This window comes from Dendropsophus ebraccatus, chromosome 6, assembly GCF_027789765.1.
Source record: "Dendropsophus ebraccatus isolate aDenEbr1 chromosome 6, aDenEbr1.pat, whole genome shotgun sequence".
NCBI lineage: Eukaryota > Metazoa > Chordata > Amphibia > Anura > Hylidae > Dendropsophus > Dendropsophus ebraccatus.
The window spans coordinates 58793132-58807673 of record NC_091459.1 but is presented as its reverse complement, the minus strand read 5'-3'; the positions used below and the strand labels follow the sequence as shown (position 1 = coordinate 58807673).

Below are 14542 nucleotides of genomic sequence, written 5' to 3'. Positions count from 1 at the left end.
TGGTGCAATCATTAGAAAATGGAATGGAGACATGATGACTTTGTTTTAGGGTTTTATACAGGATGTTGTCGTGAGGTAAGGATGATTCTGAAAAAAGTCAGGAATCAGCCGAGAACTACCTGGGAGGAGCTCATTAATGACCTGAAGAGTGCTGGGACCAGTCTCAAAGTTTATCATTAAAAACAACAGTGTATGACAGTGTAACTATCATTTAAAAACACTTTGCATAAATCAATAGTGATAAATAAATCAAGTGATTTTAAAGGAGAACTCCAGGCTGATGTGATTTTTGGCAGTGCTGGGAAGGATGAAAGTAGCAACATGCTCTAACCTCCCACCTGGAGGCCTGGAACATGACGTGTTCGGCCCGCTCAGCCAGTTAGCGGCTGTAGTGGGGCCTGGAGGTGCGGGATACCAGTATCAGCGCTGGAGCTAGGCAGGTGAAAGCATGTCACTTCTTTCATCCCTCTGCCCAGCACTCTGCCAAAATCATCCCAGCCTGGAGTTCTCGTTTAAGAAATTCTGTAATAGGCTTTATTAGGCTAAAGAGCTTCCATCTGTTTTCCCATCTCCTTCTTACTTCTTATCTGTTCATTATCAAGGCAAAGTCATCTAAATTATTGAGAAAACAGGTTTGCTGTGTCCATGATAACCAATGGAGTGGGGAGGGGCTGAGTGAGCAGGAAGAGCAAACTAACAGTGTCAGGTAGGGTACTGGGAAACAAAAGACAAGTGCAATCCTACAACTCGCACCCACCCCAGCTATCCCTACCTGCTTGCCTCAGACAGTTACTAGGGACACTGCGGACAACTTGTCGACGTTCCTTACACTGTCGCAAGTGAGACACAAGACAAGACAAACAACACAAAGGAGAATAGTCAGGAAAGCTAAGTCGGCAACAAGCGGGCAACTACAGTACAAAATCAGAGTCCAAAAGAATAGTCGAAGTCCAAAAGCCAGAGGTCAGGAAAACAGGATAAACAGGTCAGAGGAATGCTAGCTCAAGATACACTAGGGTTACTAGGCTCTTTCACATGCAGTGGACTGAGGCCTAGGGCTGGATATATAGTGTATACCTAGGTGCTGACAGCTGACTGGCCAGGTCAGCTGTCAATCAGAACACAGACAGAAACAATCAGTGAGTTAGCCACAGCAAGGAAGGTGCAGGGAAAACTGAAAAACATGGACCGGATGACAGAAGACACAAACAAAGAACGCAACAAAACCAGGAACGGACTAAGGTAAAAAAGCGTTGCAGCGCACAAACAGCAGGCTGGCTGCTAAGGATGCCGTTGACGTGCCCTCAGCAACCGGCCCTGCCCTTAACCAGGGACGCCATCGCCAGAGGCAGGGGCTGAGCGTGCGGCTCGGCTCCTGACAAACAGCCTATGCAGTTTGGAGACAGTCTGGCCACAGAAAATGCTGGATTTACAGGGCAGACTGCTTACTGGTGGTCTGGGAACTTGGTGAGGTAAGATGGCAGAATAATCTACTGTAGTGGCTCCTATACAGTGACTGTTTTTCTCCTCTCTCTGCTCACTTGAACCCCCTTTCCCTTCCTCCTTTCATAGACCAAAGTGGACACAGCAAACTTGCTTCTCTGCAGAGGAGGTGGCTGAAAAACAGCTTTTTGAGTACAGAAGAAACTCTTTTGTCTAATAAAACTTATTACAGAGTTTATTAAAATCACTTGTACTATTCATTTCTGCAAGTTAAATGATATGGACACTTTAAATTTCATATTAGCTTAGGGGTGCTTTCACACATACAGGATACGGTACGTGTAAATGTTGTTACAGAATTCCTTATGTAAAGCAATATATTCGGGTAGTTTTATAAACAGCTGCTGCATTCAGTGATTGAAGTTTTCCATAATATCACCTGCAAGGAAATGTAAGTTAGAAACATAGAAGATTGTCGGCAGAAAAAGACCACTGGGTCCCTCTAGTCCAGGGGTGGGGAACCTCCGGCCCGCTGGCCGCATCCGGCCCCTGAAACCTCCCGATGCGGCCCGCGGCCCGCAGCTCCCCTGTGATGCGCGCCGCTCTGGAGGAGGAAGGAGCCGGCATACACAGCATCCTCCGGTGTCTGTGACAGCTGCATAGACAGAAGGATGCTGTCTATGCCGGCTTCTTCCCCAGCAGAGTGGCGCGTCTTCAGTCTCCTGCGGGCCGCGCACGATGACGTCATTTCATCGCGCGCCGCCTGCAGGAGAAAGACCGGCACAGAGAACCTGGGTCAGAAGAGGACATGGGCAGCGTGGGAATGGAGGTAAGGTGAGTGGGATGTTTATTTTTTTTTATTTGGGGGTTAACTAGGCCACCAGGGACATGCCTGATGGGGGTTAACTAGGCCACCAGGGACATGCCTGATGGGGGTTAACTAGGCCACTAGGGATATGCCTGATGGGGGTTAACTAGGCCACCAGGGATATGCCTGATGGAGGGTTAAATAGGCCACCAGGGACATGCCTGATGGAGGGTTAAATAGGCCACCAGGGACATGCCTGATGGGGGTTAACTAGGCCACCAGGGACATGCCTGATGGGGGTTAACTAGGCCACCAGGGACATGCCTGATGGGGGTTAACTAGGCCACCAGGGATATGCCTGATGGGGGTTAACTAGGCCACCAGGGACATGCCTGATGGGGGTTAACTAGGCCACCTGGGACATGCCTGATGGGGGTTAACTAGGCTACCAGGGACATGCCTGATGGGGTTAACTAGGCCACCAGGGACATGCCTGATGGGGGTTAACTAGGCTACCAGGGACATGACTGATGGGGGTTAATTAACTAGGCCTACCAGAGGCATCACTGGGGGGGTTAACTAGGCTACCAGGGACATGACTTGGGGGTTAACTAGACTACAAGGGGCATCACGGGGGGTTAACTACAATAGCAGGGGAACTAGGGGAACAATACTTTGCCTTGCCCTGGGTGCTGCAAACCCACGCTACTAACTGCCGCACACGGTATGCGGCCCTCGAATGATTTTATTAATGCCCGACCGGCCCTCGACATGGAAAAGGTTCCCCACCCCTGCTCTAGTCTGCCCTTTTAGTATTTAGTATTTCCATTCTCTAGAAGTTCTTCATAATTTACTTGTGGGTGCCCTAGTAGACATAAATGGGTAGATCAAGCAGTCATATTGTAAGAAAAAAAATTGCCGGAGTAACCCTTTAGGCTCTGGCTGCAATGGGTTTGATAAATCCCCCCTCTAAACGGTTTTATATCAACCTCACGCTATAGGCTAACAAGCTGGAAGAAAAACAGTAAACCCTGAAAATTTACCTTCATGATGCTTGGAGGTGAGGACAACATACTTGGCACCCGAATCCTTTAAAATGTTTGCCCACTGTTGTGGGTCATAGAATTCAGCGGTAAACTGTGGCCCGAAATCCTGATAAGTGAAGTCTGGAGGGTAATTCTTTGACATAAAATTGACATAAGCCTCAGATTTACTTCCTTGCCAATACCACCTAAACAATAAAGAAGAAGTATATTCAATCTACAGTGTTGTCTTGGACTATAAGCATAATTCGTTCTGGGAGTGTGCTTGTAATCCAAATCACTCAAACCAAATTTTCATTAGAAATCACTGAAATTTAGACAATTGGTTCCACACCCCAAAATAATGTTTTGTTTTTATTCTGAATAACATGTAAAACAAATGAAACAACATTTAGAAAGCTGGATATGTCATATTATAAATTGCTGGACAGGATAGGAATCAGCATGTGGCGTATTATGTATAGTAAGTGCATAAGAATGAAAAAACAGCAGCAGTTGGTAGATACATGATAGAGCTGCAGATCCCCATAATGCAGTAGTGTAGTACAACAGGCTAGAATAGAGAAGCAGGGATGCTGTCAGAGGTCTGTGTGGTTGCATCATAGCAATAGGGAAGGGGTGTGTGTTCAACATGGATCAATCAGAAAGTGAGAATCACAAAGCTGTGCAGGAGGACAGAGACAGAAGCTTTTCTATACAGCAGTGTGAATGAGTGTGAAAGCAGGCACAGTATAGCAGAAGTGTGTATAGCTGAGTATAAGTGCAGGCATATTATAGCAGCAGTGTGTATAGTGCAGGTAGATTATAGCAGGAATGGATAGCATGGAAAACACAAGGGCTGACAGAAACTGCAGGGAGGAATGAGCAGGGTGTGTTATTTAAGTGAATGGAGCGGTCCGGCCGGCCTCCCAAAGATGACGTCGTAGACCCAAGATGGCGGCCAGGGTCGACAGAAATTCAGTAAGCACCACACTTCCGGGGTGGGGGGGACACGGGGAAGGGGGCCATTCACTTAAAGAACACAAATTACAAAGTTGTATAACTTTGTAATGTGTGTTATTTAGTGAATAAATGTTAAATGCCGCACTACCCCTTGAAGTGGATCTGCCATGATTTGGAAGGTGATAGAGACTTCCTCGGTCAGAGTACAGAGCTGTTGACCCCGCTATGCAGACTATTCCCCTCCCCCACTCCCTCTCCCACCCAGTACAGGGAGCTCTTAAACCAAAGCAATGCTCTTAAACCAAGTTACAACTTTGAAAAACTGTAAGCTCTTCTGGCAGAACGCTCTTAATCCAAGTTACTCTTAAACCAAGGTACCACTGTACATGGTTTTATGGAAGGGGATCCAACCTCTTTAAGAGAATGTATGGACTAGATATGTTTCTACCCATTACAGTCACATAGTGGTACATGTTCTTTTTTTCTCATCTGTTTTAATTTTCTGATTGTATTATTTTTTTTGTTTTACTTGTATATTATTATGAGATCTGCCATGTTGCTTAAGCCGTTTTTAACAGCATTTAGTGACATGCTTTATGCCAAGCTTGACAAAGACCCTGGACGGGGTAGAAACGTCGTATTTTATGTAAGCTGTTCTGCAAAATAAAGCATTGAAGATTTCCTGTGGATGCTGTTGGATCTTCTCTAGAATACAATGCTTTATTTCAAGCGTCATGACACAGACAAGGGAGGGGGGCTGAGTTGTGAGCAGAAGCTTATGGGGGAAGAGTGATGGGTAAGTATCCTTTAAAGGGGTACTCCGGCGAGGGGCTATTTTGGGATCTGGCCGGGGAGGAGGTGGCTGAGGGAAACAACGTCCACTCACCTCCTCGGTTCCAGCGGTGGGTCCCGTATTGCGGCGCTCCGGTCCCCGGCCGCTTCCTGGTGTCTGACGCGGACCCGAGCCGCGACGTCTCAAGCCCGCTCAGCCAGTCAGTGACAGAGGCGGGATCTATATCAAGTCCGTCCATATCATATCGGTCACTGACTGGCTGAGCGGGCTTGATGTCACGTCTCGAGCCCGCGTCAGACACCAGGAAGCGGCCAGACACCGGGGACCGGAACGCCGCGATACGGGACCCGCCGCTGGAAGCAGGGAGGTGAGTGGACGTCTTTCCCTCAGCCACCTCCTCCACGGCCAGATCCCAAAATAGCCCCCCCCCCCCCCCCCGCCAGAGTACCCCTTTAATTGTTGTGCTCCCACCCGTCCACGCTCTCCCACCATCCCAATTTTTTACATTATGCCCAGACTTCCCCATTAAGCCTGGTGGCCAGATTGAAAACTGCAGGACTTTAGGATTATTCTATAATAAGGATAGTATAATGGAATATATACATATTTTATATATATTTTTGTTGTTGTTGTTTTTAAATCTACTGCTATCAGAAAGATGAGTTAAAAAGATTTGTAAATTACTTCTATTTAAAAAATCTCCAGTCTTCCAGTACTTATCAGCTGCTTCTGCTTCCAGAGTCTACCTCAGACAGACTCTAGCAGCAGAATACGGATCTCACTGTTTAATACTATACAATAAAATAACATTGGCCAGTATAATTAATCTAATATCTTATCTTACAATTGCTTATAAACTAGAGGGACTTAAAAGTGTAAATAAGATGTTTTTTTTAGAAATATTTCAAAGTCCCTTCTGGCATAGTGACTGTCAGGGATGGGGAGGCTGGGACAAGACACGACAGTGAGCCCTGATGCTAAACCCACCAACTGTCCCTACCTGCCTCAACCGGCTGTGGACAACCACAAAGACATTCCCTGTACTAGGTACATGCACCCAGAACAAGACAGAGAAACTAACACAATATAGGATAGTCAAACAAGCAAGGTCAGAACCAAAAGGGCAGCGTAGTACAAAATCAGTTAACAATCGGATAGTCAAAAAGTCAAGCCAGAGGTCAGGTAACAAAGTTGAGCAAGCAGAGGGAGTTAGGACGGGAATTGCAGTAATAGACAGGTTTCACAACCCGGTCCCAGCTCCCCCTAATAGCCAGCGCTGGGAGACTGGCTTAGCTTTCTTTTATGATGACCCAGAGCCCTGTCCGGATATCCATTGGACTGGCACTCTGATCTTCCAGGTTCCATACAGGTAGAGAAACCAGTCAGTCAAAAGACTTACTCAGCTGTATAATCAGGTCTAGAAGTGATCAGTTTAACTCCTGCAATGCCAGAAAGCTAAAAAGCAAGCGGGTTTGTCACACAAAAGTACAAACAGGCCCAGTTCACACCAGGCTACTGCACATTTCTGACAGTGACCAGTGCAAACGAGAAAAACATGCCAGGATTGCACTTTTTGATCACAATATAAACCAGAAAACAATTAATAAAAAGCAATAAAAATGCTGGGACTAGGCTTTGAGCAGCACAGCAGTTCCCAATTAGTGATGTCATACCAGAATTTTGAGTTTAATACCAATACCAACTTTTTTTTTTCCAATGCTCGATACCAATTCGATACTGAATAAATTATATAAAAAACAAACAAACAGAAGAATCGAAATGCACTTCAGCTATCGGGGGTGATGGGGGTTGTAGTTATGTAATACACTTTAGCTATCAGGGGGATGATGGGGGTTGTAGTCATGTAACACACACTTGTTGGGCGGTAGGGTAATCTGCAGGTTACAGCCCCCTCCCCCCCTTCCCAGTCAGAGCAAGGCTGACCCCCTCTTCACCCCCCACTGTTTCCCCTGGGAGTTTCCTGCTGCCCCCATCTCACAGTGCAGCCAGATGTAGTGGCTGCATCTCCTCCTGACTCCCCCACCTCCAGCCTTCTCCTCAGTCCTCCTGACCCGGATCGCGCCGCTCTCCCTCTCCTGCCGCCGACCCTGCTCTGCCCTTTGGATGACCTGAGCTATGCAATGCTATACAGTCATGGCCAAAAGTTTTGAGAATGATACAAATATTAATTTTTACAAAGTCTACTGCTTCAGTTTTTAAAATGGCAATTTGCATATACTCCAGAATGTTATAAAGAGTGACCAGCTTAACAGCAATTACTTGCAAAGTCAATATTTGCCTAGAAAATGAACTTTATCCCCCAAAACACATTTTAACATCATTGCAGCCCTGCCTTAAAAGGACCAGCTAACATCGTTTTAGTGACTGCTCCATTAACACAGGTGTGGGTGTTGATGAGGACAGGGCTGGAGATCAATTTGTCATGATTAAGCAAGAATGACACCACTGGACACTTTAAAAGGAGGCTGGTGCTTGGCATCATTGTTTCTCTTCTGTTGTGCACTGCACAAAAATGGCCTAACAGGGCAGAGTATCGCAGCTAGAAAGATTGCACCTCAGTCAACAATCTATCGCATCATCAAGAACTTCAAGAAGAGAGGTTCCATTGTTGCCAAAAAGACTCCAGGGCGCCCAAGAAAGACCAGCAAGAGCCAGGACTGTCTCTTAAAAGTGTTTCAGCTGTGGGATCTGGCTACCAGCAGTGCAGAGCTTGCTCAGGAATGGCAGCAGGCAGGCGTGAGTGCATCTGCACGCACTGTAAGGCAGAGACTCTTGGAGCAAGGCCTGGTCTTAAGGAGGGCAGCAAAGAAGCCACTTCTCTCCAGGGACAGACTGATATTCTGCAAAAGGTAAAGGGAGTGGACTGCTGAGGACTGGGGTAAAGTCATTTTCTCTGATGAATCCCCTTTCCGATTGTTTGGGACATCTGGAAAACAGCTTATTCAGAGAAGAGGAGGTGAGCGCTACCACCAGTCTTGTCTCATGCCAACTGTAAAGAATCCTAAAACCATTCATGTGTGGGGTTGCTTCTCAGCCAAGGGAATCGTCTCTCTCACATTCTTGCCTAAAAACACAGCCATGAATAAAGAATGGTACCAGAATGTCCTCCAAAAGCAACTTCTCCCAACCGTCCAAGAGCAGTTTGGCGATCAACAATGCCTTTTCCAGCATGATGGAGCACCTTGCCATAAAGCAAAGGTGATAACTAAATTGTGAACTCATCAAGAGGGTGGACAAACAAAAACCAACAAATTCTGACAAAATGCAAGCATTGATTGTGCAAGAATGGACTGCTATCAGTCAGGATTTGGTCCAGAAGCTGATTGAGAGCATGCCAGGGAGAATTGCAGAGGTCCTGAAGAAGAAGGGTCAACACTGCAAATATTGACTTGCTGCATTAACTCATTCTGTCAATATAAGCTTTTGTTACTCATAATATGATTTCAATATATTTCTGTATGTGATAAAAACATCTGACAGGTACGTGTACCCCTCTCTGAATTAAAAGCCCTACAAAAGGACATTTTTAAGTTTTTATGGGCCTCTAGGCAACACCGCATCCCTGCATCTGTAATGATGTGCAGTAAATCTCAAGGCGGCCTGGCAGTGCCTAATCTTCTGCATTATTACTGGGCAACTCATTTACGACAAATCCTTGCTTGGTCTAAGTACCTGGCATATAAGAAATGGGTAGAAATTTAAAAAATATGGCTAGCTCCGTTTCATCCCAACTCTTTCCTGTGGCATACGTCTCCCCCTTCGTCTTCTCAATTGCAATTACTAAGCCCAATTTGCTTTACTATGCTTATTTGGTCATCTTGCTCTCAAAAATGTTAGCTATTCTCTACTGCCTCTCCTCTTAACTCCTTTCTCCTCTTTCCAGACTTTTCTCCAGGCCTGCAGTCCCAAACCGTCCGACTTTGGGGCACTAAAAAAACTTTTTCAATTCGCGGACATTGTTGACCCTCTCACCCGCACCCTCCTCCCGTTTGATAAGCTTGTAGACAGGTCAGAGATACCACATTCTGAACAATATACATATTTGCAAATCCATCACTTTATGATGTCTCGCCTGCTATCCGCTAGCAGGTGCAAGGGACAGATTACGCAACGGACTTTCCGTCTAAATTACATACCCTATGAGTTTGCTGTGGTGAGCCCCCCCCTGGTGGCTGCAAGCCGACATACTGTACACTGTTCCTGCTGTGCATGTGATGCGAAATTCTTCATGGTTTAGATAAGACATCCCCTAAAAATAAGACCTAGGGCATCTTCGGGAGCAAAAATTAATATAAGACAGTCTTATTTTCGGGAAATATTGTGTGTGTGTGTGTGTGTGGATAGATAGATAGATAGATAGATAGATAGATAGATAGATAGATAGATATTAAATAAATAGGAATCCTGTTTTGCAGCTCATTAGGAGGAAGAGGCTGGAAACAGAAAAGACAGAGGTAAATGTTCTCTTCAGTGTAATGTGACCAGACAGACATTTTTTTGCTGCCTATAATAGAGCGAATAGGAACAGCCATAGGAACAGTAAAAGACATTTCAGACATTTTTGACTGAAGGCTCAAAAAGTAAAGTGAAGGTAAAACCTGTTTCCTTTTAATTCTGAGGACTCTTCAGATTTACTAACCATACGTATACTTTCTGGGCATTTCTCAGAGTCAGGCTCTTAATGTAAGGGCCCTATTACATGGGACGATTATTGCGAAAAAAGTCGTTAAATCGTTCGAATTTAAACGATAATCGTTCTGTGTAATTGCAGGCATCAATTGAAAAATCGTTTGTATGTAGTTGATCCTTGATTTATGGTGCATTTACACAGACAGATTTATCTGACAGATCTTTGAAGCCAAAGCCAGGAGCAGACTTTAAACAGGGAACAGGTCATAAAGGAAAGACTGAGATTTCTCTTCTTCTCAAATCCATTCCTGGCTTTGGCTTAAAAAAATCTGTTATGGTTCGCTGCTAAGCATGGTGGGGGGTGAGGGGTGACTGCTGAATGATGAAAAGAAAAAAATAAAGGCCAGCCAGGCTTGGGTCCACAGAAACCCAACTTGCCCAATACCCCTGACGGTCACTTGGTGGAGAGCAGGATAAGGCTATGTGCACACAATGTTCAGGCTTTACTTGGTCACAACTTTGTGCAAAACACTGCTGGTGCCACCTCTTGCCGCCGTCCCCGCACAGAGCCGTATTTACAACTAGACACCCCTGGTCCAGTGCCTAGGGCAGCACCTTTTAGGGGCGCAACAACAGAGCAGAAGGAAGAAAACAACTTTTTTTTTATTTTTGTAGTCTCCCACCTCCTGTTCAAACTTGCCAGTAAATCTGGTGTCCTTTTGAGGGGGGTGGGGGGCTATGGTGTTATTGGTCAGATCTGGTATGGCGGTGTTATCCAGTCACAGTATGGCGACATTGTTCGAGTCTGGTGTGGCGGTGTTAAATGTGACGCTTGGAGCTATTACCTACCAATTTAACAATCTTGATGCTAATTGGTGGGTGAAGATGGGGCGTCTTAAGGTTTAGTGCCTAGGGCAGCAGCAGCTGTTAATACAGCCGTGTCCCCGCATACCAGCGCCCCCCTCAGCATGGAAGGAAGTTGGCGGCAAAAGGGGCCAGTGTAGTGTGGGAACGGCGACAAGAGGGGGCTACAGCAGTGCTCTGCAGTGCGCAGCAGCACTGATGTATCCAGGCCCAGGAGGCTGCCCGATGGGGGGGGGGATTTTAAGGGGTACATCAGGATGGGACCGGAGAGAAGCCAGTAATGGGATATATAATGAAATCTGAGCACAGAGCTAGATGCACGGCCCTCTCTTCAGTGGGCAGGGTTATAATCACCAACCCAGCCCATTGAAGAGAAGGAGGACAGGTGATCTTGAAGAAGGGGCCAGGAAGTGTGGACTGTGGACTTGTTTAGCTCATTTTTGCATAGAGAGGGGGTGAGTTGGGAGAAATATCCCATGCTTGTTTTGAGCAATATATGGAGCTATGGGTGTACTAGTCAGTGATGTAAAAGAGATTTTGAGGGAATATTCCTTTAAGGGGCGCTCCAAAGACTTTACTGCCCTTCTGTACTTGGCAGGAAATAATAAATTCCCCCAGTGTTTAATGGTAAGTATGGAATTTGTTTCAGGATCTAGACACAGAAGCATGGGGCTGATTTATACTAAGCAACCAATCAGAGCTCACACTTCATTTCTCATATAATGGTAAAATAGAGGGTCGGATCGGTTACTGTGAGCAACAATGAGGATAGGACAATGCCCAAATCTCCCCAAATCTGACAGCAGGAGCACACAGCTCACATATCACTGCACACTACAGCAGGTGCACACAGATCACTGCACACTACAGCAGGTGCACACAGATCACTACACACTCCAGCAGGTGCACACAGATCACTACACACTCCAGCAGGTGCACACAGATCACTGCACACTACAGCAGGTGCACACAGATCACTGCACACTACAGCAGGTGCACACAGATCACTGCACACTACAGCAGGTGCACACAGATCACTACACACTACAGCAGGTGCACACAGATCACTGCACACTACAGCAGGTGCACACAGATCACTGCACACTACAGCAGGTGCACACAGATCACTACACACTACAGCAGGTGCACACAGATCACTGCATACTACAGCAAGCGCACACAGATCACTGCACACTACAGCAGGTACACACTCCAATCACTGCACAAATATCACTGCACACACCAGCAGGTACACACTCCAATCACTGCATACAGATCACTGCACACTACAGCAGGTACACACTCCAATCACTGCATACAGATCACTGCACACACTAGAAGCCACACTGATATAATTCCATAGACCCCTGAATTTCCGGCTCACCAGAACCACTCGCTGCCGAAGCTGGGGACGGAGAAGACCCCCCAGTGGATGAAGATACCGAATTTTACGTCGTCGAACCAGTCAGGGATGGGCCGGGCATCCAGGGACTCCCAGGTGGGCTCATAGGTGACCCGAGCGGCCCCGAACTGTGCTGGGAGCAGAAGCAGGGCGGCCAGCAGGGGGAGCATGATCCTCAGCGCCCGCCGTGTCACCGGCTCTTTTCACCAATCCGTGCGGTTTCTTTCTCTCCTCACCGGTGCTGTGCGGTTTCTTCCTCCTCTCACCGGTGCTGTGCGGTTTCTTCCTGTCTTCCCGGGTGCTGTGCGTTTCCTCCTCTCATGGGTGTTGTGCGGTTTCTTCCTGTCCTCCCGGACGCCCAGTCACGTGACAGCCGGCTGAGGGATGAGGAAGCTTCCTCACCTCGTGATGTCTGTTCTATGATAGTATATGTCATAACAGGCTGCATCTATACACAGTACTGATCCTGAAAGGCTTTACAGTTCAGCGCAGGAGATGACTGCCCAACTAATAGCGCCATACACACACACACCCTGCCCAAGTAATAGCGCCATACACACACACCCTGCCCAAGTAATAGCGCCATACACACACACACCCTGCCCAAGTAATAGCGCCATACACACACACACCCTGCCCAAGTAATAGCGCCATACACACATACACCCTGCCCAAGTAATAGCACCATACACACACACACCCTGCCCAAGTAATAGCGCCATACACACACACACACAGCCCACGTAATAGCGCCATACACACACACACAGCCCACGTAATAGCGCCATACACACACACCCTGCCCAAGTAATAGCGCATACACACACACCCTGCCCAAGTAATAGCGCATACACACACACACCCTGCCCAAGTAATAGCGCCATACACACACACACCCTGCCCAAGTAATAGCGCCATACACACACACACACCCTGCCAACGTAATAGCGCCATACACACACACACCCTGCCCAAGTAATAGCGCATACACACACACCCTGCCCAAGTAATAGCGCATACACACACACCCGGCCCAAGTAATAGCGCCATACACACACACACCCTGCCCAAGTAATAGCGCCATACACACATACACCCTGCCCAAGTAATAGCGCATACACACACACTGCCCAAGTAATAGCGCACACACACACCCTGCCCAAGTAATAGCGCCATACACACACACCCTGCCCAAGTAATAGCGCCGTACACACACACCCTGCCCAAGTAATAGCGCCATACACACACACACCCTGCCCAAGTAATAGCGCCATACACACACACACACACCCTGCCCAAGTAATAGCGCATACACACACACCCTGCCCAAGTAATAGCGCATACACACACACCCGGCCCAAGTAATAGCGCCATACACACACACACCCTGCCCAAGTAATAGCGCCATACACACATACACCCTGCCCAAGTAATAGCGCATACACACACACTGCCCAAGTAATAGCGCACACACACACCCTGCCCAAGTAATAGCGCCATACACACACACCCTGCCCAAGTAATAGCGCCGTACACACACACCCTGCCCAAGTAATAGCGCCATACACACACACACCCTGCCCAAGTAATAGCGCCATACACACACACACACACACACACACCCTGCCCAAGTAATAGCGCCATACGCACACACACCCTGCCCAAGTAATAGCGCCATACACACACACCCTGCCCAAGTAATAGCGCCATACACACACCCTGCCCAAGTAATAGCGCATACACACACACCCTGCCCAAGTAATAGCGCCGTACACACACACTGCCCAAGTAATAGCACCATATACACACACCCTGCCCAAGTAATAGCGCCGTACACACACACTGCCCAAGTAATAGCACCATATACACACACACACTGCCCAAGTAATAGCACCATATACACACACACACTGCCCAAGTAATAGCACCATATACACACACACACACTGCCCAAGTAATAGCACCATATACACACACACACAGCCCAAGTAATAGCACCATATACACACACACACAGCCCAAGTAATAGCGCCATACACATGCACTGCCCAAGTAATGGCATCATACACATACATTTTAGGCTCCTCATGCACTATAATCATTTTTTATATCTATATTGCCCCATCTGTGCCCTCATATAGTGGTTAGTCCTGTGCATCTGCATAGTAATTAGGCCTCCCTAGTAGGTAGCCCCCTCCCCTGCAATGTAGCTATTTCCCCCATAGGCAGTGTCCCGGGTAAGTAGACTTCCCCCTGTAACTCCCCACCACCACCCAGTAGTAAGCAAACTAATATAAATTATACCCCATGTGGGCACTCCCTCCCTGTAGATATTCCCTCCACTGGTAGTTACCTCCCCCCCTCCTCCTCCCAATTTAGCAATTTCCTGCGCTAGTTAGCCCCTTTGTATAGCCATTAGAGATGAGCAGACCTCGAGTGCATGCTCGAGTCCATCTGAACCTGATCGTTCGGCATTTGATTAGCAGTGGCTGCTGAAGTTGGACAAAGCCCTAAGGCTATGTGGAAAACATGGATATAGGCTATGTGGAAAACATGAGTGGGACCAATGTTCATTAGCAGATTTCCACCACACGATA

At 47.2% G+C, this 14542-nt stretch overlaps 1 protein-coding gene across 1 annotated transcript in view; it reads right to left on the bottom strand.

Annotated features, from left to right (window-relative positions):
* LOC138795659 (plasma alpha-L-fucosidase-like) overlaps positions 1 to 12327 on the bottom strand; it is a 33990-nt gene extending 21663 nt beyond the window's left edge. The window contains exons 1-2 of the mRNA XM_069975034.1: positions 11928 to 12327; positions 3295 to 3482 (exon numbers count right to left, since the gene is read on the bottom strand). Coding sequence (XP_069831135.1) covers positions 3295 to 3482; positions 11928 to 12115 — 376 coding nt within the window. The 5' untranslated portion in view covers positions 12116 to 12327. The remainder of the gene's footprint in view (positions 1 to 3294; positions 3483 to 11927) is intronic.
* Positions 12328 to 14542: the final 2215 nt, after the last annotated feature.